Genomic DNA, 25,812 nt, shown 5'->3' with positions numbered 1-25,812 from the left:
ACCACCAAGTTGGCACAAAGTGTCTATCTGCACAGGCGTAACAAGGTCCTACAGAGGAATCTGGACAAGCTGGATAGCTGGGCTGGGACGAAACGATTGAAGTTCAAGACTAAATGCTGGGTCCTGTACTTTGGCCACAGTAACCCCAGGCTTGCATCAGAGTGGCTGAAAAACTGTATAGAGGAAATGGTCTTTGGGGTATTGGTCAATGCTCAACTGAATATGAGCTGACAGTGTGCCCAGGCGGCCAAGAGGGCCAATGGCATCCTGGCTTGTATCAGTAACAGTACATAAGTAGCAGTAACAGGGAAGTGATTGTCCCTCTGTACTCAGCACTAGTGAGGCTGCACCTCGAGTACTGTGCTCAGTTTTGTGCCCCTCACTGCAAGAAAGACAGAGGCTCTGGAGTGTGTCCAGAGAAAGGCAGTGACCCAAGGTGAGGGGTCTGGAGCACAGGCCTTATGAGGAGTGGCTGAAGGAGCTGTGGTTGCTCAGTCTGGAGAAGAGGAGGCTCAGGAAAGACATTATTGCTGTCTGTAACTACCATGAAGGGAGGTTGTTGTGATCTGTGAACTCTTCCTAAGGTGAAATCAGTGTCATGCAGCCTGCTGCTTCAGCAATGAGGGCTCAAATTAGAATTCCTCTGACTGCTATGAAGTGATTAACTTATAACCAAAGTGAGAATTATTATAACATTGTGCTTGACCTCTAATTTAATTTGTTATCTCTCCTGAGGGATTTCAGTGGTCATCTGCTCTAGTGCTGTGCCCGCTTTGTTTTGCGATCATGGTTGTACACACACTTGGTCCTTTATTATTAAGGAGTTGTTCCATTCAAGGAATGACCACATTGAGGCCTCGTGTTTGTAAGCCTGTCCAAGAATTATATCAAATAATATAGGTGGAGGGATCCCTGCGGCCTGGGTCAGGGATATTTCTAGAAAACTCCCCAACCTTATCCACCCCTCTGACTATTACCCTTTATTGATAGTTCAGGCTGGCAGCGATGGGATTGCTGATAGAAGCCTGAGGATTATAAAACATGATTTTAGGAGGCTGGGGAAGTTAGTTGATGGAGCGGGCATACAAATACTGTTTGCCAGTATTCCTTTTGTGGCAGGGACAAACACTGAGACAACCAGGAAAAGCCATCTTATAAATGCATGGCTGCGAGGCTGGTGCAAATGCAAAAATTTTGGATTCTTTGATCATGGGGCGGTCTACTCGGCACCTGGCTGGTGGAGCTTGGAGGGGGAGTAGTAAAACTGCTACCTTTGACTTCCGGAGGGCAGACTTTGAATTGTTCAAGAGACTAGTAGGGGCAGTCCCCTGGCATTCGGTCCTGGTGAACAAAGGGGTCCAAGAGAGCTGGTTGCTCTTCAAGAAGGAAGTCTTAAGGGCGCAGGAGCAGGCGGTCCCCCTGAGCCGCAAAATGAGCCGGTGGGGAAAAAGACTGGCGTGAATGAATAGGGAACTGTTCTTAAGGTTGCAGGAGAAGAAGAGAATCTACTGCCTGTGGAAGGAGGGAAGAGCAACTCAGAATGACTACAGAGAGGCTGTTAAGATGTGTAGAGGGAAAATCAGAGAGGCAAAAGTCCAGCTTGAATCTAAGCTGGCCGCTGGGGTAAAAACAAACAAGAAACTCTTTTACAAGTACATCAACTGTAAGAGGAGGACAAAGGGGAATCTCCATTCTTTACTGGACGAGGCTGGGAATGTGATCACAGAGGATAAGGCAGAGGTTCTGAATGCCTTCTTTATGTCTGTCTTTAAAAGTCATCTTGGTTGTTCCCAGGGCTCCCCATGCTCTGACTTGGTAGTCTCGGCTGGAGAGCAGACTGAACCCCCTGTGATTCTTGAAGAATCGGTCAGGGAATTACTACTCCAACTGGACTGTCACAAGTCCATGGGTCCGGATGAGATTCACCCGAAAGTGCTGAAGGAACTGGTGGAGGTGATCGCTGAGCCGCTTTCCGTTATCTTTCAGCGCTCTCTGTTAACAGGTAAGGTCCTGGAAGACTGGAGGTTTGCTAACGTGACTCCCATTTACAAGAAAGGTTGTAAGGAGGATCCGGGGAACTACAGGCCTGTTAGTCTGACCTCGGTGCCAGGGAAGGTAATGGAATGGATTGTCTTGAGGGAGATCACACGGCAGGTGTGGGATGACCAGGAGATCAGACGTAGCCAGCATGGGTTCATGAAGGGCAGGTCCTGCTTGACCAATCTGATCTCATTCTACGATCCTGTGACCTGTCTGATAGATGAAGGAAATGCTATTGATGTGGTCTACTTAGACTTCAGCAAAGCCTTCGACACTGTCTCCCATGCTATTCTCCTGCAAAAGCTGGCAGCCCGTGGCTTGGATGAGTACACTCTCGGCTGGGTAAGGAGCTGGCTGGAGGGCCGGGCCCAGAGAGTGGTGATAAATGGCGTTAAATCCAGTTGGAGACCAGTCATGAGTGGTGTTCCCCAGGGGTCGGTGCTGGGACCTGTCCTCTTCAACATCTTTATTGATGACTTGGATGAGGGCATTGAGTGTGCCCTCAGTAAGTTCGCGGATGACACCAAATTGGCAGGGAGGGTCGATCTGCCTGAGGGTAGAGAGGCCCTGCAGAGGGATCTGGATAGGCTGGTGAACTGGGCAGAAGCCAATGGGATGAGGTTCAACAAGACCAAATGCCGGGTTCTGCACTTTGGCCACAACAACCCCAGGCAGCACTATAGGCTTGGGGCGGAGTGGCTAGAGGACTGTGTTGAGGAAACGGATCTGGGGGTACTGATTGATGCTTGGCTGAACATGAGCCAACAGTGTGCCCGGGTGGCCAAGAAGGACAACGGCATCCTGGCTTGCATCAACAACAGTGTTACTAGCAGGAACAGGGAGGTAATTGTCCCCCTGTACTCGGCATTGGTGCGGCCGCACCTCGAGTACTGTGTTCAGTTTTGTGCCCCTCACTGCAAGAAAGACATTGCAGCCCTGGAACGTGTTCAGAGGAGGGCTACGAAGCTGGTGAGGGGTCTGGAGCACAGGCCTTATGAGGAGCGGCTGAGGGAGCTGTGATTGTTCAGCCTGGAGAAGAGGAGGCTCAGGGGAGACCTTATAGCTCTCTATAACTTCCTGAAGGGAGGTTGTAGTGAGCTGGGGGTTGGCCTCTTCTCTCGTGTAATCAGTGATAGAACTAGAGGGAATGGTTTTAAGCTGCGCCAGGGGAGATTCAGGCTGGACATTAGGAGGTATTACTTCTCGGAAAGGGTAGTCAGGCATTGGAATGCACTGCCCAGGGAGGTGGTGGAGTCACTGACCGTGGGAGTGTTCAAGAAACGTTTGGATGTGGTGTTGAGGAATATAATTTAGCCAGGAAGTATTGGTAATGGTTGGACTAGATGATCTTCTAGGTCTTTTCCAACCTTGATAATTCTGTGATTCTGTGATTCTGTGAATGCATGCCCAAATGGCCTGCTGAAAACATGCCCTTAACCACAGCCATTTATTTAGGACATCTGGGGACACCTGGAGGATGATGGGCTGAGGTTAATGGGATGAAGTTCAACAAGGCCAAGTGCCGGGTCCTGCACTTGGCCACAATAACACCTTGCAGCGCTATAGGCTTGGGGCAGAGTGACTGGATGACTGTGAAGAGGAAAGGGACCTGGGGGGTGTTGATCGATGCTCGGCTGAACATGAGCTGACAGTGTGCCCAGGTGGCCAAGAAGGCCAACAGCATCCTTGCCTGTATAAGAAATAGTGTGGCCAGCAGGAGCAGAGAGGTGATCATCCCTCTGTACTCAGCTCTGGTGAGGCCGCATCTCAAATATTGTGTTCAGTTTTGGGCTTCTCACTACAAGAAAGACATTGAGGCCCTGGAACGTGTCCAGAGAAGGGCAACAAAACTTGTGAGGGGTCTGGAGCACAAGTCTTGTGAGGAGCGGCTCACGGAGCTGGGTTTGTTTAGCCTGGAAAGGAGGAGGCTCAGGGGAGACCTCATTGCACTCTAAAATTTCCTGAAGGGAGGTTGTGATGAGGAGGAGCTTGGCCTCTTCTGACAGGCAACAAACAGGACCCGAGGAGATGGCCACATGTTGTATCAGAAGAGGTTTAGGCTGAACATACGAAGGAACCTTTTTTCTCTGAGAGTGGTCAGGCACTGGAATAGCTGCCCAGGGAGGTGGTGGAGTCGACATCCCTGGCAGTGTTCAAGAAGCGCCTGGATAGGGAGCTAGGAGACATGGTTTAGGGGTTTCCTGTAGGTATGGTAAAGGGAGGACGGTTGGACTAGATAATCTTAAAGGTCCTTTCCAACCTTGTGATTCTATGATTCTATGATCCATCACAGATTATAATTTACAAATGGGTTTTAAGAATTAAAGTAATGAGAGTAGATTTGGGTTCTTAGAAACAGTGATAAGCATCCAGAACCAGGGCATCAGCAGCAATATTTGCAGTTGTTTGCATGGCTGTCATGAAGTTAGTTGCAACAGTGTGTTCAAGGTCTAGCTGTGTGTACTGGATTACTGCAAATCTGGGAGGACAATTAAAGCAATATCCCTTATTGGAAATTCCTGGTTATATTCAATATTATTTTCAACAATCTGGTGGACAAACTAGTATGTGTATATTATTTTATTTTAAGTTATTTAACTTTTATATCTTGAGACTGGGGCAGAGAACTGAAACTACCAGATAAACAATTCATAAGAACTTGTGGAGATACTTATTTTTCCATCTTATTAGTCATTGTATTCTGAAGAGGCATCAGCCAGAATTCAAGTAATTTTCCCCCATGTAATAACAATTTCACCCAAAGATTAAATTATGGACAGATGTAGGAGGAAACTGAATTCATGTCATACAGATGAATTTGATTAATGTAATTGTAGAGCCAAAGTATTTGAGTTGCACACAAAAGCAATCCTCCTGTAGGAAATGGTGAAGTAAAAGTCTCAGATGTGGTTATTTAATCATGTATGTAAGTAATCATCATAGTATCATAGTCTCGTGCGGGTTGGAAGTGACCTTAGAGATCATCGAGTCCAACCCCCAGGATTCGAGCCTCCTGTGTAGCAGAGCAGCACTTCTACCACTTGCGCCACTGGGGGGATTCGAACCCGGGCTTGTGGTGTTGCAAGCGGCATTCCTACCACTGCACCACCTGTAATATAAGTATGACTTAGGTGGTACTTGTCCTTAGCTCTGAATATATCACATAATGCATGATAAAGTTACAATGATTGACTGAAGATTCTTGGTATTTTCAGGCATGGCAGAGACTCCGTGTCACTGCTATTTGTCTCCTGACCTGTAATTCTGAAAGGAGATAACAGTTCAAGTTGAGTTAATCAATGACATGTATAACTGTTTCTGAGTGAATGTCCTTTCCACTTCCCTAATGCACAGTATAAAGTTCTCCTGCACTGTGAAAAGACAGCTTGTAGCTCTGCTTGAGAAAAGTTTCAGAGGATTATAAGCATGAGCAGAAATAGGGAAAGACTCATTGAAATTGTAGAACACTGTTTTTCGGAGAGTGATAAGACTCCCTCAGAAGATCTGCTGTTTTCCTATGATGGTATTCTGTATCCTGCTACAGTTACCAGTCCAGAAACTTTGGAAGCTCTGAAATCCTTTGAAACCAGAAGTGATGATGTGATTCTAGTAGGCTATCCTAAAACAGGTGAGTGATGTTTGCTTGATAAATAGTCAGCTGCACTATGCTGTAATCCTGGAGTGTATACCATCATTTAACACAGCTGTAATACCTGAGGAAAACTTAGGGTGGCATCAGTTTCCATATGATCATGAGATTAAGCTGCAAAGCGTCTTTGGAGGTGATCTAATCTAACCTCCTGTGCAAAGCTGTGGAAAGACCTAGCCACCAAATTCAGGTGTGGGTACTCAAGATTTTATCCAGAAATTTTAAAACATTGACGGTGGAGATCTACCTCCTCTCTGAAAAACTATTGTAGAGCTCTCCCACTATAGTGTTTTGGTTTATGTAACTTTTGTGAGTGCAGGCATCCCCTTGTGATTTTAACATTCTCCTATTGTCTTAGCTTATTCTCAGAAGAGTTAGCTGCATATTCGCTATTACCTCTGGTAAAGGAAGACTGTAGTAAGATGTGTTTCATTTACTTCAGGTCCTGGTGATTTCAGCAGCTTTAAGCAGGCTCCTCCCTGGATACTTAAAATCTCTTGTACTTCAGTGCATGATTGCGCACTGTATACAAATGGTGAAATTACCAGTGTTGGATTAAAACAGAATAACTACATTTCTTGATTTTCTAACTTGGTAATACAGTCTTGTTTGATAGTCTTGCTAATGCAGGACAGTATGTTGTTACCCCACTTGCTACAAAGGCAATACAGGGACTGTTTTCTAGAAATGAAGGTAGAAAAACTATTCTTCCCATAGACTTACTGCATTACAGAATACAAGTGATTCCCATGTATCTAACTGGATGGAAAGGCATAAATGCTACTAGGATACTTGATTTTTTTCTTTTCCCTTTCACACAGGCATTTTGGTTTCCTTTCTGTTTGTCCTTAGTCACTTCACAGAGATATCTTAACAGATCAAATGCAGAAAGTAGAGTTGGTGATGTTTATAACATCCTCTTTGTGTGCAGCTTGTAGAACTGTGTACAAGCAAAAATGTCCAGTTATGTATCCCAGAAGATGTAAAATGAAAACTGAGATTAGGATCTTAAAACTCAGTGCCTGCTTCATATACCACCTGTGCCAGGCTGCAGAAGTCAATACAGCTGAGCCTAGTGCAAAGTTAATGACATACCTTGATGGGCTTTTGATTTGGTCAATGAATCCTTCTCCTACCTTCTGGGAGACTGGGAATGAGGCCAAAATTTGTTGGCTGTGATGAAACTGAGAACTGAAACTAGTCAGGAGGAGGGAACAGGGTGCTCCCAAAGGCAGTGCTGTGAAAGAACAGCCCTATGCTTGGAACAATACTGCTGTTATTTTCTTTACGAGTATTCGGAGATGACAAAGGAGTGTCAGAGCTGGAAATAGCAATAGAGGTCTGCTTCTGTTACCTCTGAGGGATGGGATGTGTTCCTGAAGCGAGCTGGGTAGCATTCCACATTTGGCTGACAGTTCTGTTCCTCTTGGATCTTGGCATGTCCTGATTGTTACTGTCCATATGTTGAAAGGGTAAGGTGCACTGGTTCATAGATGTGAACCAGCTTGACAGTATATCCTGCCACCCAGTTGACAGGAAAAAGTGCAGATGTGCAGCCTGGACTTAATTTGTCATTGGAGTCTTTATTGTTTCAGGAACCAACTGGCTTGAACAAATGGTGAAAGAGATAGAATCAACAGATGCTAAATATACAGAAGAAGAAATGAAAGAGAGAATAAATGCTGAAAAGGAGCTACAGATTTTTCCACGTCTAGAGTTTGGAGATCCTGGAGTATTTGAGGTGAGCAGTTACTGAAAAAGCATTGGCAATACTCTTTCTATGGGCAGTAACAGTTGAAAATCAATGGCCCTATCAGTATCTTATCAGTAAGCTCTTTCTCATGGATATTGTACTCTCAAGCCTGTCTCATGTGACATGGTGCTTTGTGGCAGAGGCTTGTAGAAACCAACACCATCAGCATGTCCCTGGGATTTTCCAGGGGAAAAGATCCTTCTCTGATCTCCCCTTATTAACTATGATTCCTGAGTAAGTTACTTCTATTATCTATGGCGTCAAGTTGCGCCATGGCTTCAAGTTGTGCCAAAGTAAGTTTAGGTTGGATGTTAGGAAACACTTCTTTACAGAAAGGGTAGTTATGTACGGGAATAGGCTCCCCAGGGAGGTGGTTGAATCACCATCCCTGGTTGTGTTTAAGAGCCGTTTGGATGTGGTGCTCAGGGATATGATTTAGCAGAGGGTTGTTAGAGTTAGGGTACTATGGTTAGGCTGTGGTTGGACTTGATGATCTTCGAGGTCTTTTCCAACCTGAGTAATTCTATGATTCTGTTCTATCCCATCTCTACTACTTGCTTTAAAGAGGATGAAGAAGCTGCCTTCCCGAAGAATCATGCTAACTCATCTGGCACCTCGTTTCCTGCCCCCATCCCTTCTCCAAGGGGAGGCTAAGGTGAGTCTTTTCTTTGCACCATGCTGCAGAAGTATTTCCACCTCAAGTTAGTTTTCGTCTGCCTGAATGAGATGGGTTTTTTGCACTTTAATTTAGGCTGGTCAGTGCATAGGTGCGTTTCCAACAATGAAGAGGGAGGGTGCTGTGTGTTGAGGGTATAAAAATGCTCTCCAAAGCCAGTATCTTTGCTGACTCAAGTATTTTCAGCCAGTGGGTTTGCAGCTGGATGTTATTGCCTTTAAGATCTCAAAAACAAGCTTCCAAATCTGTACCAGGAAACTGAGTACAGCAAGTACTTATCGCATCTACTTTAACTTGCCTTTATGATATGGGTACCTGTGGAAAACCCAGGAAGGGCTGAGGCTAAGATGGTCTTTGATGAGAACTGCTGCAGAGAAAAGCATGCGCGCACCTACAACTTGCTTGTGTGTCTCCTGGTGTGGAGACCTTGAGCTCATTTCTTTGGATCTGAGCTAGGTCAAAGCTGAGTCCCAAGGGTATCATTAAAAAGCTATTTCTTTTTATCTTTAAGCTCACAAATTGTCTGCAAAGGTCCTGATTTCTTATTAAACAAGAGGAATTAAACTGGCCTATCACTGTGTGGTGCTTGGTTGTGAACATGTGATATGCTGAGAAGAATATGTTTTGGTCAGTCAAATCAAATCACAACCAAATAATCTGTTTTCCTTCTGCAGATCCTTCTGCTGGTTCGGAATCCCAAAGACACAGCTGTCTCCTATTACCACTTTTACAACAAAATGCCAGTGCTGCCCTCCTTTGCTACCTGGGATGAATACTTTGCAGCTTTCATGAATGGGAAATGTACTTTGCCTTGCATCCTCTGGAATTCCTCTTCACCTGACGGGCATGCATAGATCCCTGTGCTTGGGAATCCTAATCCAATATATTTTCCCAAAACATTCAGGACAAGAGGATAGGTTCATATTATGGCTGTAAAGGGGTATACCAGAGAATCTGAATTTCTTTTGTGTCAGATTCAGAATAGTAAGATTGTGACAAAGACTGAGCCTGATCTTTCCATTCTTTCAATAAAGCTGGAGGTTCAGTGCTATCCAGTGGCCATAGCTGGAGGATCCTTCATTGCACTCAACAAATGTTACCCAGTCCCCATTTCACCATCCCAGTGCCATGCTTAGACAGCTGTCTAGGATGACTCCTCTGAGTCAGCCTGTTTTGGTGGATATCCTACACAGATATGCCTCTTTTCTTTATCTGCAGTGACCTGGGGATCCTACTTTGACCACTTAATGGAATGGAACAAACACATCGATCACAAGAGGATGATGATCATTAGCTATGAGGAACTGAAAGAGGTGTGGCATCTAAACCAGCTCTCCTTGATGGGCATGCTGTGCAATTTTCCTGAAATGCGTAGGGACTATGGGGAAGAAAAAGCTATTGAATCAATCCTGTCTGAGCCTGTAGAAGAGCAAGTTTTCTGAGCTACTTACACCCCTGAGGAGGCCCATGAAATGTTTGCTTATGTGTGGAAAGACTCATATCTGAATCAGTTGCTTTTGGGATAGAAGAAAAGGCCTTGAATCTGAGGCCACCATGAGTGGGTTCTCCCTCTGTGAGAGCTGTCAGAATTCCATGGTGAGGCTGTGGAAGAGATTCTTTCTCTGCTGGCTTTATAACATAGCCACAAAGTCTTCTGACTTCACTTCTTTGCAATGTTCCTTTATTTAGAACCCGGTACTGGGAATGAAGAAGATCGCTGCTTTCTTTGGATTCTCCCTGAGTGAGGAAGAGTTTTCCAAGATAGCCAAGAAGACCAGTTTCCAAGCTATGAAGGAGAAGTCCAAAGAAACCCATGGTATATTTGGGGACATCCTCTTTCGCACGGGTAAGTCTTTGCAAATGGAGGATCTCTCTTCTAGAGTCACCTTCTGAGTGGTCACTTAGCCATGAGGTTGCTGGGCTGGTTGGGAAGGGCAGATGTGGATGAGGTCTATTTCGTGGCATCTTGTACAACATGCTTCTGCCATTGACAGGATTTTGGGGTCATTTTTGAGTAGTGTAATGAGGTGACTCAGCTGTCCACACTTAAGGCTCTCAAACATTGCTTCCATGTTGCTGTTTCCTTGTGGCAATAATGCCAGATATTTAGGCAAGTGAGATGTACAGGTGGAGGCTAACAGTGGAGTAGGTCATGTCAACAAATATGCACCAAATTTGCTTGGGTCCAGTGGTTCCTCTTTATGGATAGATGCTGGTGTTGCTTTTGCTTATGACTTGTGAGATGAGGCTGATTGTGGATCAGGAGAGTAAGAAGAATGAGTTGGTGTGATGTGTGGAGAAAGGACCCCTAACCATTTCTATCTTTGGAGCAGAGCTGCAGGCAGCCTTTTAGACTTTTCTGACTGTATGTGTCACTTCATGAAAATCCTTTTTTGGACAAGGTGTGGTAGTTCAGGAAGGATCTCTTGAACCTCATGTTTACTGCTCTGTTGGCCTCCTGGGCATCATACTGTTACAATCTGAGTGAGAGCTGAGAAACAGTCTCAATATGGTTTCTCTCAGTGGATGGCTCAGCAGTGATTGTAGGGATATTTACTCAGATGTAAGGCTAGGGCTGCAGCTCTAGCAGCCCAGCAGCTCCCCACTGCTCAAAAGTTTCTGATTTCTGACTGCTGTGGGCATGGGCTTGCTTTTGCCCCTTTCCTTCGTCATTCCTCTTTACTGTCTACCCTACTGCCCCAAATAACTTGTCCCTTCAGAGGGAGGCATTTGCAAATGAGGTCTACTACTTTGCTTCTTTTAGGCAATCAGGCCTCTCAGAGACATAAATCAGATCTATCCAACCTTACAGATGCCATGAGTCTGCCTCACTGCTGCCTATATACTGTTCTCTCTCAGGAGAAGCTACCTTCAGTCCTTGTTACTTCTTGTTGCACACAGGGGTTGTTGGAAGCTGGAGAGATGTCTTCTCTGAAGTTCAGAATGAAGAAATGGACCAAAAATTTGAAGAATGCATAGGGGGAACAATTCTGGCAACGAAGATTAAATATGATGTATACTGCAAGATCTGAAAATGAGCAAAGGATCAGTACTGCAGCAAGTTCTTCCCCAGAGATAATTCACCAAAGATGGCCAGTTGCCATTAGAAAAGATAGAAACCCCTCAGATATCAGGCTTGTATCTCTTAAATGTTTGGGCTGTGATTCTCGGACTTGTTCTGGACATGGGGCCTTGCTTGTTGTAACCAAATAAAATGTTTGCATTCTTTCAGCAAGCCCCTGACATCCTTCTGGAAGACAGAAGGATCACAGGCATTGTAAGACTCAAGAAGGTGTCCTGTTGTGGCTGCATTGTGGCCTGAAACAGAAAGCACATGCTGTCACCAGAAGTATGCCTGTGTTTTGGGCTCAGATGGTCTAACACCATAAGGCTGTGGCCACAAGCACAGGCCCTAGAGGTGGTTCCGTGTGGTACAGGCTCTTTGTCATCTTGACTTTAAAAACCCATAGGCTCTCTCATGCATCTCAGTTGGGTTCATACTGAAAAACTTGAAATCCTTTGCTGATCAGCAGCATCTTTGCCAATGCTGCTCAGCCTGTCAAAAGGATTTACCTGCCTTTTCTCACTCAGACTTCTCTTGCATAAAAGGACCAATCCTGAAAATCCATTCCTTGCTTACCTCTTAACATCCCTTCTTTCATATGACCCTGCCTGATCCACTGCTCTAGGGCATGTAAATCATGGGATGTGGAGGTTCTACAGGACTGTGACACCCCTTTTAGTTCACTGAGACAATAACATTAGGTTATGAGTTCTGTAATGAATGATGATGTTAGATGTGGAGTTAGGAAGGTGGCAGGTATCTAAGGGAAGCTTTGAAAAGAAGGGAGAATTATAACAGTGAATGGAAATTCTACATTTGCAGTCCTAGTGTAGCAAAGTAATTACCTCAAACAAACATTTGCAATTGTTGTTGGAGGGGCAAGAGAACCTCTGGATAAGAGATTCAAGAGGTTCCTGGAATGCACTGATAACTTTCTCCCGCAAGTGATAGAGGAGTATTGCAGATGGAATCTATACACAGTCCTGTGTGTATATATGTATATATATGTGTGCATAAATAAATATATATATACATATATATTCTGTGTATATGTACATGTTCTGTGAATACATGCAATGTTCTGTGAACATTGCTGGCTCATGTCCAGTTTGCCATCTACCAGTACCCCAAATCCTTTTTGGCAGAGCTGTCCCCTGTCCTTCCATCCCTCATCTTGTATTGTTGAGGGATCCTGCAACCCACATGCAAGAGCTTGTACTTGGCTTTGTTGATTGTCATGAGGAGTAAGAAACACACTGTCAAAAGGAGCCATCAAGGAGAGGAGCTATGCTCAGCCTCATTCTCCAAGAAAAGTTTTAATGGGAACATGACTGAGACTAAAATCAGAACAACCAGTAACCAAGAAAGTAATTACTAAAACTAAGGAATCATCAATTATCCTAAAATGAGGTTTTGGACCCTGAAACGAGACTGCATCTTTCAGGTAAAACCCTGAACCCTCAGCATGGAGGGTTGTGGCTTAAAAATGAGTAAACCCTTTTCACAAACTGTTATAAATAGGCTTTCTGAAGGTGGCAGAGGAAATCTGACAGCCTACACATGGGGAATAATCCCATCTCTGAAAGACCTGTCAATTGAAGAACAGAAGGTAAAGCTGCTTATAGGTCCTCTTCTCTGTTTTCTGTTGATGTTGCCCTGAGTCATTGGCCTTGTGATGGAGAAATTTCTTATTGGGCATCCTGAGGCCTTTGTCCTTGGCTTCTGTTGGCCTCTCATTAGCTTTACAAAAAGGGCAGAAGGGTGCGAGAACTGCTGTTCACATTGTCACAGGGCTGTTCTCCAGGCTAATAGGGTCATAGATTTAGGGAAGTAGGCATCTGAGTTTGTTAGCCAGATGTTCTGCTTCTCATGCTTCCAAACGGTGCTGTACTTATAGGACTTTTCCCACAAGGTAGTAAGAACACAGGACTGTTTCTCTCTTTCCAGTGAAAAATCAAACTGAAGTGGCACTGTCATGACCAAGGCTGCAAGGATTATTTCTGTCTCATAGTAGTAATTCTTTTCTGCAATGGGTAAGGAAAGAGGAGAAGGCTACTAATTCTTACATGAGAACTATATTTTTTTCTCTAACTTCAAAATCAGAAAGGGAAAACAGTCCTCAGGAACAGGAGGGATCAAAGTATACTCTTGTGAGGAGTATTCTGCCTTGAACGGGCATCCATCATGTGGACTGGAACCAAGACACGGATGTTGGATGGAACAACCATGGCAAGAAGAGGAATATTCTATTATTTGAGAGAAAGCCAACCAACCAACCAAATGACAACAGCCACCACCACCACCAAGAAAAGGAACAAAAGATTGGCTCTTACCTATTTATTTAGAAGATTTATTAGAAGAAGCAAGGCTTCTTCTAATGTCCTCACCCATGAGGAACAGTTTTTCTGACAGGTCTAGTTCTGCTTTCCAGTGTGCTTTTTGCCACAAGCTCTCCTGATGCATGCTTTGGGCTCCCTCCATTTCTGATATAAGAGCTGCAATTCTCTGTCTCTGCTGCTTTCTAAACATTGCTTCTTCAGCATTGATCTCCTCTAGCCTTCTCTGAGAGGCTGCCTGCATCAGAAGACAATGCAACTTGATGAAACAGGAAGAGACAGACCGTGTCACCTCCGTGTGCCCTTGCAGCCAGTTCCCATATCCAATGGAAACAAGATAGCCCTGCTCAGTGAAGGAACCATGCTTCCTCCCTACCATCAACACTCATGAGAGAAGTCAGAAATGACTGAACGTCTTTGCTTTATTTTTACCTCATAAAGAAACACACCTGCTCCTTCTGCTTTTTTTTTCCGTGAAAGTTAGTATTAAGCCACCTCCATCTGTATATGGAAGGGGATGAGAAAAAGGCTGCATACTTCTTATGCACCAAGATCACATGACACACGCAGAGGCAATTTCACACATCTCTCTTCAGCTCCCCAGCTTCCCTACAAGGAAGCCAGAGGCACTGTACTAACAATGAGAATTAAACATCTAACAGAAAATACCTAAAAGCAATGAGCACAGCAACAAATCAACGTGGTGTGGATAGAGACAGAAAGAGCACATCAGGTTACCGGCACAAAGAGGCTGGGCTCTTGCTTTTGCCCCATTTCTTTTGGAGCTCTTTCTTCGTGCCACCCCCCATTCTGTGAGAATGGGCTACAGCCCGCTGCAGTGGCCTGTGGGCGATATTGGTCAACCAGGTCTTGCAGCGCCCGAGTTGTCATTTCTAGCTGCAGTGACTTTTGCCGTTCTATCTCCAGCTCTATGGAAAGTTCAAACACCTGTATGCAGCAGAAAAAAACAATCTCCCTTAGTCAGAGTGCTCTAAAATCCCCACATGCTGGGAACTCATTCAGATGTATGTGTTGATGGAGGCCCTAGCTTAATCCACTGAGGCTGTATTTTTTGCCAACGAGAAGAGGCATGTTTTCTCCAAAGCAAGCATGACTTTCTAATCTGTGGTGAGAAGACTGCTGCAGTCTCTACCCTTCTTTCCAGAATGGCTCCATGGCAAAAGCACTTGACTCCTTCACAAGAATTATGCAACTCCTATGCCTGTGAACTAATGCTCCTGCCACAGACCTCCCTAGAGACAGCTAGTAGAAAAGGTAGAGAATGGGTTCTGTCTCAGCAAGAGTCAGTGCAAGTGGTTTGTGTGTTACCCATCTCCCGAGCTGAAATTGCGTTTCTAGGGGAGGAAGACAGCAGGCGCTGATACTTTCATCCTGAATTATAGCAGCACCAGCAGGCAGGGGACAAGAAGAGTGGTCCTGTTCTCTGCCAGCATGTTCACTTCAAACCTGGCTGGCCCCTTCACATCTGCACACGCTTCTGCCAATGTCTTCCCAGCATGGAGGAAGATGCAGGAAGGTGCTTTTGTTTCTCAAGAACACCACTAACAGGAAACAAAGATCTCTTTTTTATGCCGAGAGAGCAAATAGAGCAGCTGAACTCTGAGACACTGTGGGGGCATGCCTTGTGATGTCACAACATGGAGAAAGGCATCAGAACAGCAGTGAGCCTCAAAGGAGGACAAGCTGCTGCATTCTTTGATCCAGGTCTATAAATACCAGAGGTGTGGGGCCCATAGTGGTGAGGTTGGTCTCTTTTCAGTAGTGCATGGGGACAGGATTAGGGGTAATGGGCTGAAACTTCAGCATAGGAAGTTCCGCACAAATGTGCGCAAGAACTTCTTCACAGTGAGGGTGACGGAGCACTGGAACAGGCTGCCCAGGGAGGTGGTGGAGTCTCCTTCTCTGGAGATATTCAAGACCCGCCTGGACACCTACCTGTGTGACATGGTGTAGGGAACCTGCTTTGGCAGGGGGGTTGGACTTGATCTCTAGAGGTCCCTTCCAACCCCTACAATTCTGTGATTCTGTGATTCTTCCTTCTCTGGATACTGTTCTCCAAACACTGCTTTGCCCCTCGGCCTGAAGATGAGCTCCCTGAGAAGCTACTTGTATTCTGTGAAATGAAAGGGGAGGAGGCAAGGAGAGTAACGTACTCTAGGGCCCGAGTAAGAGCTTCCACTGACTCTTTGTGGCTTGGGATTGCCTCTTTCTTGTGACTGAAAGCAGCTAGCTTTGCTGATGTTTCAGATCAGATTATGCTCTCATCTGGAAAACCATCATTAACAGTGATACAACTTTTATTGCTTTCAGACAAACGTGTCCTGCACTTGTTTTCAGATTATTTCTTCTCTTGCACTGTTTAGGTGAAAAGAACAGCTTAACCTATGCCAACACGCTCACAGGCATTGCATACCTTGGCATTAGCCCTGTCAAAGTCTTTCTTCATTATCAAGATGTCTTTCTCCAGGTAATGGCAGTAATCTTCAGAAAGCTTCAGAGATTTTTCTGACATCGACTGTTTTCTGAAATTATCGGCAAGTGTCACTTGCAATTTTTCTACATGCTTCTTTTTAACCTGTGCTGATGTTTTATAATCTGCCACCACAGCCTCTAAGCGCTGCTTGAGAACAGCCTCCTTCACTCGCAGAGCCTCATTTGCCCTTCTTTGCAGCAGCAACTTTGCGTGTTCTACCTCCAGCTGCTCAGAAAGGTCATGCACCTGTATGCAGTGGAAAAACAACAACATCCTATGTGTTGGGGTGCTAAGTTGTCTTTGCAAGGATTTATGAGTGCATACAGTAGTTCTGAGTAGATGGAGTGTTCTAGAATAGCTGAGTTAGGCCTGTAGGTTAAGAGTTAGTGGGCAGGGGGTTTAGGCAGGTGTGTGTATAGGTTCTCTCGCGTGCATCGGGTTTTGCGTAGCAAGTGTACACGTCTGCGCGGGACTTAGGATGGTATATAAGGAGTGTGATGCAGCAATAAATTGAGAGAAGACATCATGGCATCCATGTTTGTGTCTCTCTCCCAGACAGTCGAGGTCCCAGGATAAGTCGGGTTAATTGGTGGATACGTCACTATGTTTGCTCGCAGCTGATTTCTTCCCTTTCACTCATTGGAGGAAATTAACAACTTCACCCATACAAACATATTCACAGATGTTGCATACCTTGGAATTAGCCTTGACCAAATCCTCTTGCAATTTGTTGTTTTCTTTCCTCAGTACACCATGTAAGTCAGCAGAAGTTTTCAGGGATGCTTCTGCAATCTGCTGCTTTGTGACAGCCTCAGCAAGCTCTTGTTGCAGCTGTCCAACTGTTCTCTAGAGAAACAATGGTGCACGAGTGTGAAGTAAATGGTATACAACTGAAGCCTGCATTTTTCTTTTCGCTTACTGGTTCCTATACTTAGATCATTTTTCTGAGTGAACTGCAAAGGGGAGAAAGGTGGTAGAGGAGAATCGCCCGACCCTCAGAGGGGTGTAGAGCTGGGATTTGCCACTCGCCAAATGGCAGCAGAAAGGGAACAAAGGAGAGGCAACTCAAGGGATGGCCTCCCCTACAGGTAGCTCATAGCTGGTAAATTCTAGAAGCACCAGATGACTTTGGGAGCTGCTCCACTTCAGTGTCCACCTGACCTTTTCTTCTACTTTGTCGCATGTTTAAAGACATCACTCACCGCTCCTTCCTGGTTGGTCCTCTGCATGTCTTCCAGCTGCTGACAGAGTGAAAGGTTTTCACGCTGGAGCTGGGCCACTTGTTCCTGTAGAACTTCCTTCTCTGCAGTTTCTTTTCTCAGATCACCTTTTGCAAGGTGTGAAGCACAACATTCCTTTGCCTGCTTCTGGGCCTGGAAAGGTACTTTTTCTGTTGCTTCTAAAACCCATGTCTTCTCCCGAAGTATTTCTTCCCATTGCTCCATTTGTCTACTTTGCCTATGAGCTTTTCTATTGGATTTTTTCTGCTGCTGAGACAAGGAATGGTTGCTCTTTTGCAACTCAGAGATGTTCCCAGAGAGGTTTTCTATGCAGGAAGGCCATTGCTTAAGTTGTCTCTTAAAATCCTGCTCAGCATCACTTGCTGAGCACGAGTGACTTTCAAAGGCTTCAATGAGGCTGAGTGGGGCAGAAGTTGCAGCTGCTGCTCCATCTGTGTTGGAGAGATTGAGTAGGGCAGAAATTGCTGCTTGTATTCCATCTGTGCTGTCCTCTGCCTGTTCAAAGTTAAAGAATAAAAACTGTAAAGAATAAAAACTGTCAATACTTAAGGAAATCGGCTCAAAAGAGGATGCAGTGGCAAGCATTTTATAAATCCAGAAGAAGACCGTCACCTGTTTGACTTTATATTCCAAAGGGCATTCTCCCACACATTCCTGCTCTGTGTCCATGGGGTACACACAAGCAATGCACCTACAAAGACAGAAGGCACATTCAGTTGCACACGCTGCCTATTACGCTCCTAACAGCCCTTTCTTGGCCACCTGTTTCAGACTGACCGCAAACTGGGAGAGAGCAGCACACACTTTCTAGTAGATACTTAAATGTTATTTTCCTGTATGCTACGGTTTATCAGCAAGCTCTTCCTCATAGCAAGACTACTATGAGAGACACGTCACGCTTTACTGCCTGGAGTGCTGACAGTCCACAGTAGCCCCAGGCAGCCTTTCTGCTTCCAGCTGATACTGGCCAATGGAGGCAGGAGATGGAGATGGTGATTGGAGAGGAAGAAATGTCTATAACAGTTGTCCAGTCATTCTGGGAAGTATATATGTAAAGGATGGGCTATGTGCAGGGAGGCCAAATTCACCTGTGGGCTGAGCCGCCATCATTAGGACATGTGCTGATTTTGCCAGGCTTTTAAGCACACCTGAGTGCCCCTGAGAACAGGAACCAGCAGGCACATACCTTCTCCGTGTCTTTTTTGATCTCCAGAAAAACTTCTGGATTTTCTCCATGATCTATCAGGACTGGGCACTACCACCAGTGCCAACACTGCCACTACCAATACCTGCACCAGCACCAGTACTAGTACTAGCAACAGCACCAGCATCTGCACCAGCAGACACTGTGCTTGTGGGGCCCCAGTTCTGCTGAGTGCTTTATGATGTCATGAAAGGCTTAGTAACTATTGATGTGAACTACCAGTTGCCAGGGCTAGCTGTTCCATTGTTCCCTTTGTAAGGCCCTTGGGGCAGACGGAGGGGCACATGTGTTCGTAAAATGTATGTATTTAACAAGGCAGTGTGTCCAAAGGAAGCAACTCCTCACATACCTCCAGGAGTACAGAATTTCCAAGGTTGCTGCTCCAAACCTCTTGTACTGCTGTCACACAGCGCCCCTCCATTCCCTGCAGTGTGTCTTCATGCCTTCTCTACTACCCTGGCTTCAAGCACCGATTCACCCTTATCCCCTTAGTTCACATGTACATCCCCTTTATTCCTTCCCACAGCATTCCAGCGTCCTCCCTTTCCCCTTTAGGGATGACTGGAGTCCCTTAAGCATCCCTTCCAGGCATGTTTACATCCTTTCTGCTCCCTTCTAGAGACTCCAGCAGTGGTAGTGGGAAAAGAGTAAAGAGCCATGCTCAGGGAAGAGAAAGGCAGTGCCACACACAAGGGAGCAAGGTCTCTAGCTGGGAAGAAAGCGATGTTAACTGTTTATTCCGCCACAGCCTGGGCCCGTGCCTCGGGAGAGGGGGTGAGGGAGCGCAGGGAGACGGTAGATGAGTTTAAAAGAAAAGGGAAAGAAAAACAACAGCGACAACCATCTGAAGAGGAATTCTCATTACTAAATCCAACTAAACCAAACAAAATGAAAGAGTGCAAAGCCGAAGTCTAATGGTAGCAGAGGGAGCCACGTGCTTTATCGCCGCGAAAATGGAAACTCCACGAGCAGAATAGAGGCGGCTCTGCAGCCAGGAGCTCTGCCCTTCTTCCTCTGCCCGCGAAGTTCTCTTGGGGATGCCACTCCTCTCCTCCCCTCCGAGAACCAAAATGCTCCAAATAGGCAGTCCATAGAACCGGAACATTAACTCTTCAGAGAGAGAGTGGTAAGGTTCCTGAGCAGTTGCCCAGAGAGGCTGTGGATGCCCTGTCCCTGGAGGTGTTTAAGGCCAGGTTGGATGGGGCTGTGGGTAATCTGATCTAGTACTTGATCTATCTCATTAAAGTGGCTACTCAAGTTCTCAGTCCAGAGATAGTGAATTGTGCAAATATGACTCTCATTTCTCCGTGGTCTTAACTCGTTTGCTGCAATGTTCTGAAAGGGACACCAGAGGGCAAAAATTACGAACAGCTTTCCAGATCTAGGCACAGTGTAAGTGGGAATGAGGAGCCCAACTGTGAGCTGAGTTTTGAGTGAGACTAAGAGTTCTGTTGGGGCTGCTGTGGGAGGAGAGAAACCACCAGCCTGTTGCTTTGAGCTACCTCAATACCATTACATGGGAAGGTGGTCCTTCTCCTCCTGACTAAACTCAAACCAGGTGGTACTTCCCAAAATGAACAAATGCTTGGTTCTTTATTTATTGCTAGGGTAAGCCATACAAAATGTGAAAAAATGCAAAATATAAGAAGTGGTGTGATAAATGATAAATGGAGTTCCATAGCAAAAGGAACGCATGTATGAAATAACTTGCTAAATACATCTTGATAAATATTCAGGTAGTTTTAAATATCCTTAAAGGGGAAAAGAAAAGGGGTGCTTTCCTTTTGAAGATTCGTCAAGCATAGCAGTAACAGATGAACCATTTTTACAAGCCTCACTATGTATTCAATATACCTTTGTTCACCTTTCCTATTTTTGCCCTCAAGATAGCTGTGAACAAGCAACATAGGCACTCACTCTGATGGGTGCTCTGCAAAAATAATTGTTGGAGAGGCTTTTGGATATATTCTCCCATGTTGTTCTGTGCAACATGTGAACACGATTTCCTGTGCCAAGAACAAATGTGCAGACTCTCTTCTGTGCTATTGTTGTCACCAAAATCAAGTGGTTCTGCTGTATTGATGGAAAACATAAAATATCAGCCGTGATTGGTCTCATTTTCAATCTCATACCACAGGGTGTATGTGAAGAAAGATCATATTCACATCTAATTTCTTATATATAATTACATGACAGAAAATGCATAGTTTTATATATCCGAAGCACTTAAAACAGGTGTTTGATAGAGGGTGAGACCAGTTTCCTCCAAGTCAGACTTGTACCCTCAGTGTCTGTCAGATGTAATTCCATAGCTGGAACCTGCCATTTGTACAGCCTGTTCAGCCAAGAGCTGAGAAAGAACATCGTGGATGTGGTTTCATCTCCAGATGTTCTGTGTGGTGATTCCTCTCCACAGCACAAATGAAGTTCTAACAGGCCAAAGTGTGACAATCTAAAGGAATGCTGCCAAATAATATAATGTTTAATGCATACTACATAAATTCGAACATCTGTGGTGCTCATGGAAGATTTCATGGATCTCTGTAAATATTGTTACACAAAGTTAGCTTCACAGCATGGGTGCATTATTATCCTCAGTTTATGGGTAGGAGAATTGGCACAGAAAGGATAAACAATTAGCCCTGGAGAAACAAAAGTATTATAAGCCTAGAGGGAAGCAGAACTCAAGCCATTTAAAGAGTAAACCTGCTCATCTTTTATTTTCCACATAGCCATTTTGCAGAGCTACTGTTTCTAATTTGGTTAAGACTGTAAACAATAGTTTGTTGCTTACATAGTTGTGTTGTGCTTTAGAACAATAAATGAGTAGGGAACACTTCTCTTACCAGATCTTCTCACAGGTACCAAATAACAATTGCCACTTTGAATTACACAAGTCATAAATTTCTGTAATTCAGGAAAAGGCAATTTCTGTGAACTCAGTCATGGACAGAGACAGCCCGAGACCTGGCTCAGTAGCATTTTGTCAATGGTTTATGGGCCGGTTCGGCCCAGTTCCATGACTGACAAGGTGAGGGGACCCATATACCCATGTAATTGTGTAATAATAGGAAAATACTCAAAATCCATCAAAGCTGCAGGCTATTCTTGCTCTAAGGATATGAACACTAGGTGTCAGTGCAGCCCAAGGCAAAGGCATTATAAAAGCCCCAGGAATTGCCAGGAAAATGTCAATTTTGGTTTGTTTGTTTGTTTGTTTGCTTTCATTGTAGAAAAAGTAGCTTTTGATGATGTCAGAGAACTTAAAGAAAAAGACAATCGTGTCATAAACATAGGTGTATGTATAAATATAAACATAAATCTAGAAATTGTATGTGGACAGCGTATTTTGTTAGAAAGGAAATGGGTGATGCAAACCAACATTGCATTATAGGATGATCTTTTTATCACACGGCAACAGAGCCCCATCTTTATCAAGCTGAAGACCCTCATCTTGAAAAGTTTTGTACTGAAACTGTTCAATGCTGTTTCCCTACTTATCAGCAATTTTAGGTATCTGATATGCACATCTTACACAAGTGGAGCATGGTGGATTAAGGAGCACTGATAAGCAAGTACAGTGCATACTGACGTACAAACAAGCCCAGTAAGAAATCAACCATATCTCTTCAGCGACTCAACTTTCCTTGTTCATTTATCTTTCTTAAGCTTCTTAAATCTTCCCTCCTTACTCTTTTCCATTTGTATCCAAAATATCCTTATCTATTCTACTCCTTCAACTAAAACATCTCTGAAATAACTGAAGACACTGACAATTGGAAAAATGAGTGTCAAGTAAGAAAGAGGGATTTATACTCAGAGCCAGTTAGTCCTTGTGTTTCTTCATGTCTGGATTTCATCATTTGCTGATTTGTAATGTAGAAGAACAGTGAGAATGAGAAACAAAACTCTGGCAATGTGCTGCTTTTAATTTTTAATATTTTTTTCCCCTGTCTTTTGACAAATGATGATTTCTGTCAAAATAACCTTCCATAAAAACTTGCATACCTCCCTCGTGAGCTCTTCCTATGACAATTAAGTTCCAATGAAATATAGCAGCTTTTTATTTACATTTTATTAATTAAATATGACCAGACAGCCTCTGGGTACCATTAGCAATTTGCTGATAAAACAGAGGTCTTGTTGATCTATGTCAACTGAGTGCAGAGTCCACTCCGGGATAAACTAGATGTGTTCACCACCATGTCTTCAGGCAAGAGCCTGAGAAAACAGATGAGCCATGCATCCTGTCTAAAAAATCAACAGTCTGGGATACTGGCAAACCAATCAAGGAAATGAAATCCACGGGTAGACAGAGTTCCTTCCAATGAGCTCCTGACATGAAGCACTGATGCTAAGAACGATAGGTAAAAGAATATCACTGCTGTCTTCCTTCAGAAAGAGAGAGGTAACTCTGGAGATAATTGGGTATTTGCCATGCCTTCTGCCAGCAGTGGGCTAAAGTTGAGTCCAGTCACCCACTGACAGGGGTACTTTTCACAAAGATGTATGGATGATACACATCCACAAAAGTTACTTGCAGAGGTAAAGCTCAAAGGACTGGGCTGTAGATTCTGCAGTTTCAAGGAAGTTTAGTGTGTAGTTTAGTCTAGAAACATCAACTGCTTTCACCCAGTTACTTCAAGTGCAGCGTTATCCTGCTAAGAATAGGTGTTAACATGTTAAATAGCTGCAGACTGAGAAACTTAGACCTCAGTCAAACCTGATGAGAGGCAGTGAGTTGTCACATGAGCTGCCAGCAGGACAATCTACCAACTCTGTAGGTGTCCACATCATAACTGAGAGAAGCTGGTGGATGACTGGGAATTATCCATAAGCCACAGATAAAAAGATGCTTGACAAGTAGTTAATGTCAGATGATGCCTTTTTCTTGATGTTGTGGGAAAAAAAAAGAAAAACATTTAAAGGTGAGCTGAGGTGAACCGTACAGTTTGGGACTGGAATTTAGCATAAATAAAATTCAGGAAAATCAGTTGTGCTGTTATATGTCTGGGCCTCATTCAGTGTCCTGTTCCTTGAGTAAGCTGAATGTTTCACAATCAATGTGAAAGAAAGGATTTTGTTGAATTCTCCTTCTGATATCTTTACTATACGTACAAAACCATGACAACAGTATGAATACACTTCTGTCTTCTGACAAACCCACTGATAGCACGGTTTACTGTTTCTACTTACATCTTCATGGTTTTGGCATGTTTGCATTCATCCCATCATCTTCCTTTTTTCTTCTGATTTCCATCCTACACTTCCTCTCATCTCAGCTTATTCTGGTTACGTTCATGTATTCTCCATAAATTTCATAAGACTTTTTTGATTTTTCAACTGTCCTAAAACACAAATTCTCATTCACCAGGGCCATCTCTGTAGATGCCTGAGTCTTCCCAGATTTCTCATTGGCATCACTCAGACACCTCTCAAACAAAACTATTTCCAGTAGTACAGCAGTGCATTGTGAAAGCCAAAGAAAGATCTCAAAGAGAAGTACTTGCTTTGTGAGGACAGCTGCAGAGAGAGGTTAAGAATGTGCACCAACCCCATGCCTCTGACAGGGCTGAACTTGGTATTCGCAGTGTGTATAATATATTGAAATTACAGTGACAGTAAGGTTTGCACATGTGCCCCAGGCATGCATGCATATGCAGGGTGGGAGGGCTCAGAAAAAAAAAGATTCTGTTGCTTCCTTTGCCACTCAAGTGTTTTGAAATACTTGCTAACAATTCAAGACATAAAGTTGCTATGAACATCATCAAAGTCTTCATTAATACACACACACACACACAAATAAATCAAAGTTTTCACACTGATACTTTCCCTCGAATATACTTCAGATTTTTTATTCCATTTATTCCAATTGCCTTCCTGCAGAATTTGAGCTTGTCTCTAACAGAGTTGTGGCACTGTATGCTATCATTTCTGCTGTCTGTGCTTGATAAACAGGAAAGCATTTCATACAAGAATTATCACACATGCATTTTTTGTAATAGGTTTCAGGGAGAATATTCAGCCAGCTGACTAATTCCTTTGCTCTGGGCGTTGGTGCCACTGAAATATGATATCTTCAATATTTAAAGGAAGACTGAAGCACTGAATGATAATAGACAGTAGCATACACATGTATGTTTCCTTGAAGTTATAGAAAATTCTTGGATTATTTTTCCAATTCTGATCTTTCAGAATCTTAAACAGATTCATGGATTTATATAGGCCCACAGAGAACAAAATTTCATTTTAACTACTCACAGAAATGCAGTTTCTCCTCAGATATTTCATTTGAGATTCATGCTTTAACTTAGGTTGTCAGCACTAGAATATGTGCAAAAGAAACAGGAACATCATAACCTCTAAAATAACTGATTTTCAGTTCAGTTCATTAGACACACAAATAAACAAACATCTCTGTATTTTAACTGCAATTTTGGATTATATCATCGCATCGTTCCAATTTTCATAAATCCTTTTCATTCAAGAGGCTAAATGGCTGTTTTCTTTCCATTCAAGTGGCTTTTAAGAGAAGCATACTTCTCATTGTAACCTTTTAAAAGCCATCCACGGAAAGAATGACTATGATAATAAAATGTATGTTGAAGGTTCACTGGAATTTGACAGACGTTTTACATTCTAAACTCTTTTAGTGTTGTCAGTTCACAAGATTTAAGCTCTAAGATTTCTAAAGCAGGTGTTCTGCTTTGAAGCTTGAAGTTAGCCTGTTTGTAGTTCTTAAAGTGAAATATCACCATCGTGTTGGGAAGCGTCCCCTATGTGCATGAGTGCAACTTCTTATACAGTTTCTTCAGGGGGACAAATCATCCACTTGAGCGTGAAAATGATATCAGATGACTCAGTTTTGAACCAAAGTAACCCAATAGTGAGCATTTACAAATTCCTAAATAGGGAACCTTTGGCATGTTAGCTTTGAAAGCAGAATTGTTAAAATCCCTGGGTAGAGCAGTATGGAAGACTGCTGCATAGCAGTTAAAAAATCTCTCAGGCATGATTGATACAGGAAAGTGTGTTAGAGATATCTCTCTCTCTTTTTTTTTTTTTTTCTTTTCTTTTCTTTCTTTTTTTTTTCCCCCCCTGCAAATCAAATTGAAGGAAAGAAGCAAGTTTGCATCTCTCCTTCATGTAGACGGTCCATTACTAGAGCAAGACATCAGCTAATGCACCTATACATTGGACACTGTGTTATTAATGGTCCTGCTAATAGCTGGTGACAGTGAGAGAGTGAATTTCCACAGTTCACAGCCCTTTGTAAGACTACTTCTGGAACATTTCTCTCTACTATCATCACCCTGACTCCCCCTCTGACCTCTTTATCAGTCAGTGAGTGGTAC

The 25,812-nt window shown here is 43.8% G+C and overlaps 2 protein-coding genes across 6 annotated transcripts; one reads left to right on the top strand and one right to left on the bottom strand.

The window, feature by feature from the left end:
* The first annotated feature begins 5,390 nt into the window (after window positions 1-5,390).
* On the top strand, window positions 5,391-11,349 carry LOC107311494 (sulfotransferase 6B1-like). Of its 5 annotated transcripts, none has more exons than XR_014943940.1 (7): window positions 5,391-5,668; window positions 7,285-7,430; window positions 8,008-8,097; window positions 8,793-8,919; window positions 9,337-9,714; window positions 9,808-9,964; window positions 11,020-11,349. XR_014943940.1 is itself a non-coding variant. In XM_015858021.3 (7 exons), exons 1-7 carry the CDS (start codon window positions 5,467-5,469, stop codon window positions 11,148-11,150), a joined length of 948 nt encoding a protein of 315 aa, XP_015713507.1. In that variant the 5' UTR covers window positions 5,391-5,466; the 3' UTR covers window positions 11,151-11,349. The 5 variants fall into 5 exon arrangements, 2 of the variants coding, with proteins under 2 accessions (XP_015713507.1, XP_085397491.1); XM_015858021.3 differs by having other exon boundaries at window positions 9,337-9,431; XM_085541365.1 differs by lacking the exon at window positions 5,391-5,668 and adding an exon at window positions 6,893-7,161 and having other exon boundaries at window positions 9,337-9,431.
* Window positions 11,350-13,519: 2,170 nt separating this feature from the next.
* On the bottom strand, window positions 13,520-18,525 carry LOC116653219 (uncharacterized). Its single transcript, XM_085542513.1, has 6 exons — window positions 18,440-18,525; window positions 17,215-17,944; window positions 16,706-16,858; window positions 15,953-16,258; window positions 14,257-14,466; window positions 13,520-13,756 (listed from the first exon to the last, which is right to left on the bottom strand). The coding sequence occupies exons 1-6, from the start codon at window positions 18,487-18,489 to the stop codon at window positions 13,520-13,522; spliced, it is 1,686 nt and encodes a 561-aa protein (XP_085398639.1). The 5' UTR covers window positions 18,490-18,525.
* Between the last annotated feature and the right edge of the window lie 7,287 nt (window positions 18,526-25,812).

Source organism: Coturnix japonica, chromosome 3, assembly GCF_054131305.1.
Source record: "Coturnix japonica strain WE chromosome 3, WE-NBRP24, whole genome shotgun sequence".
Taxonomy (NCBI): Eukaryota; Metazoa; Chordata; class Aves; order Galliformes; family Phasianidae; genus Coturnix; species Coturnix japonica.
This window is presented reverse-complemented; position numbering and strand designations above follow the sequence as displayed.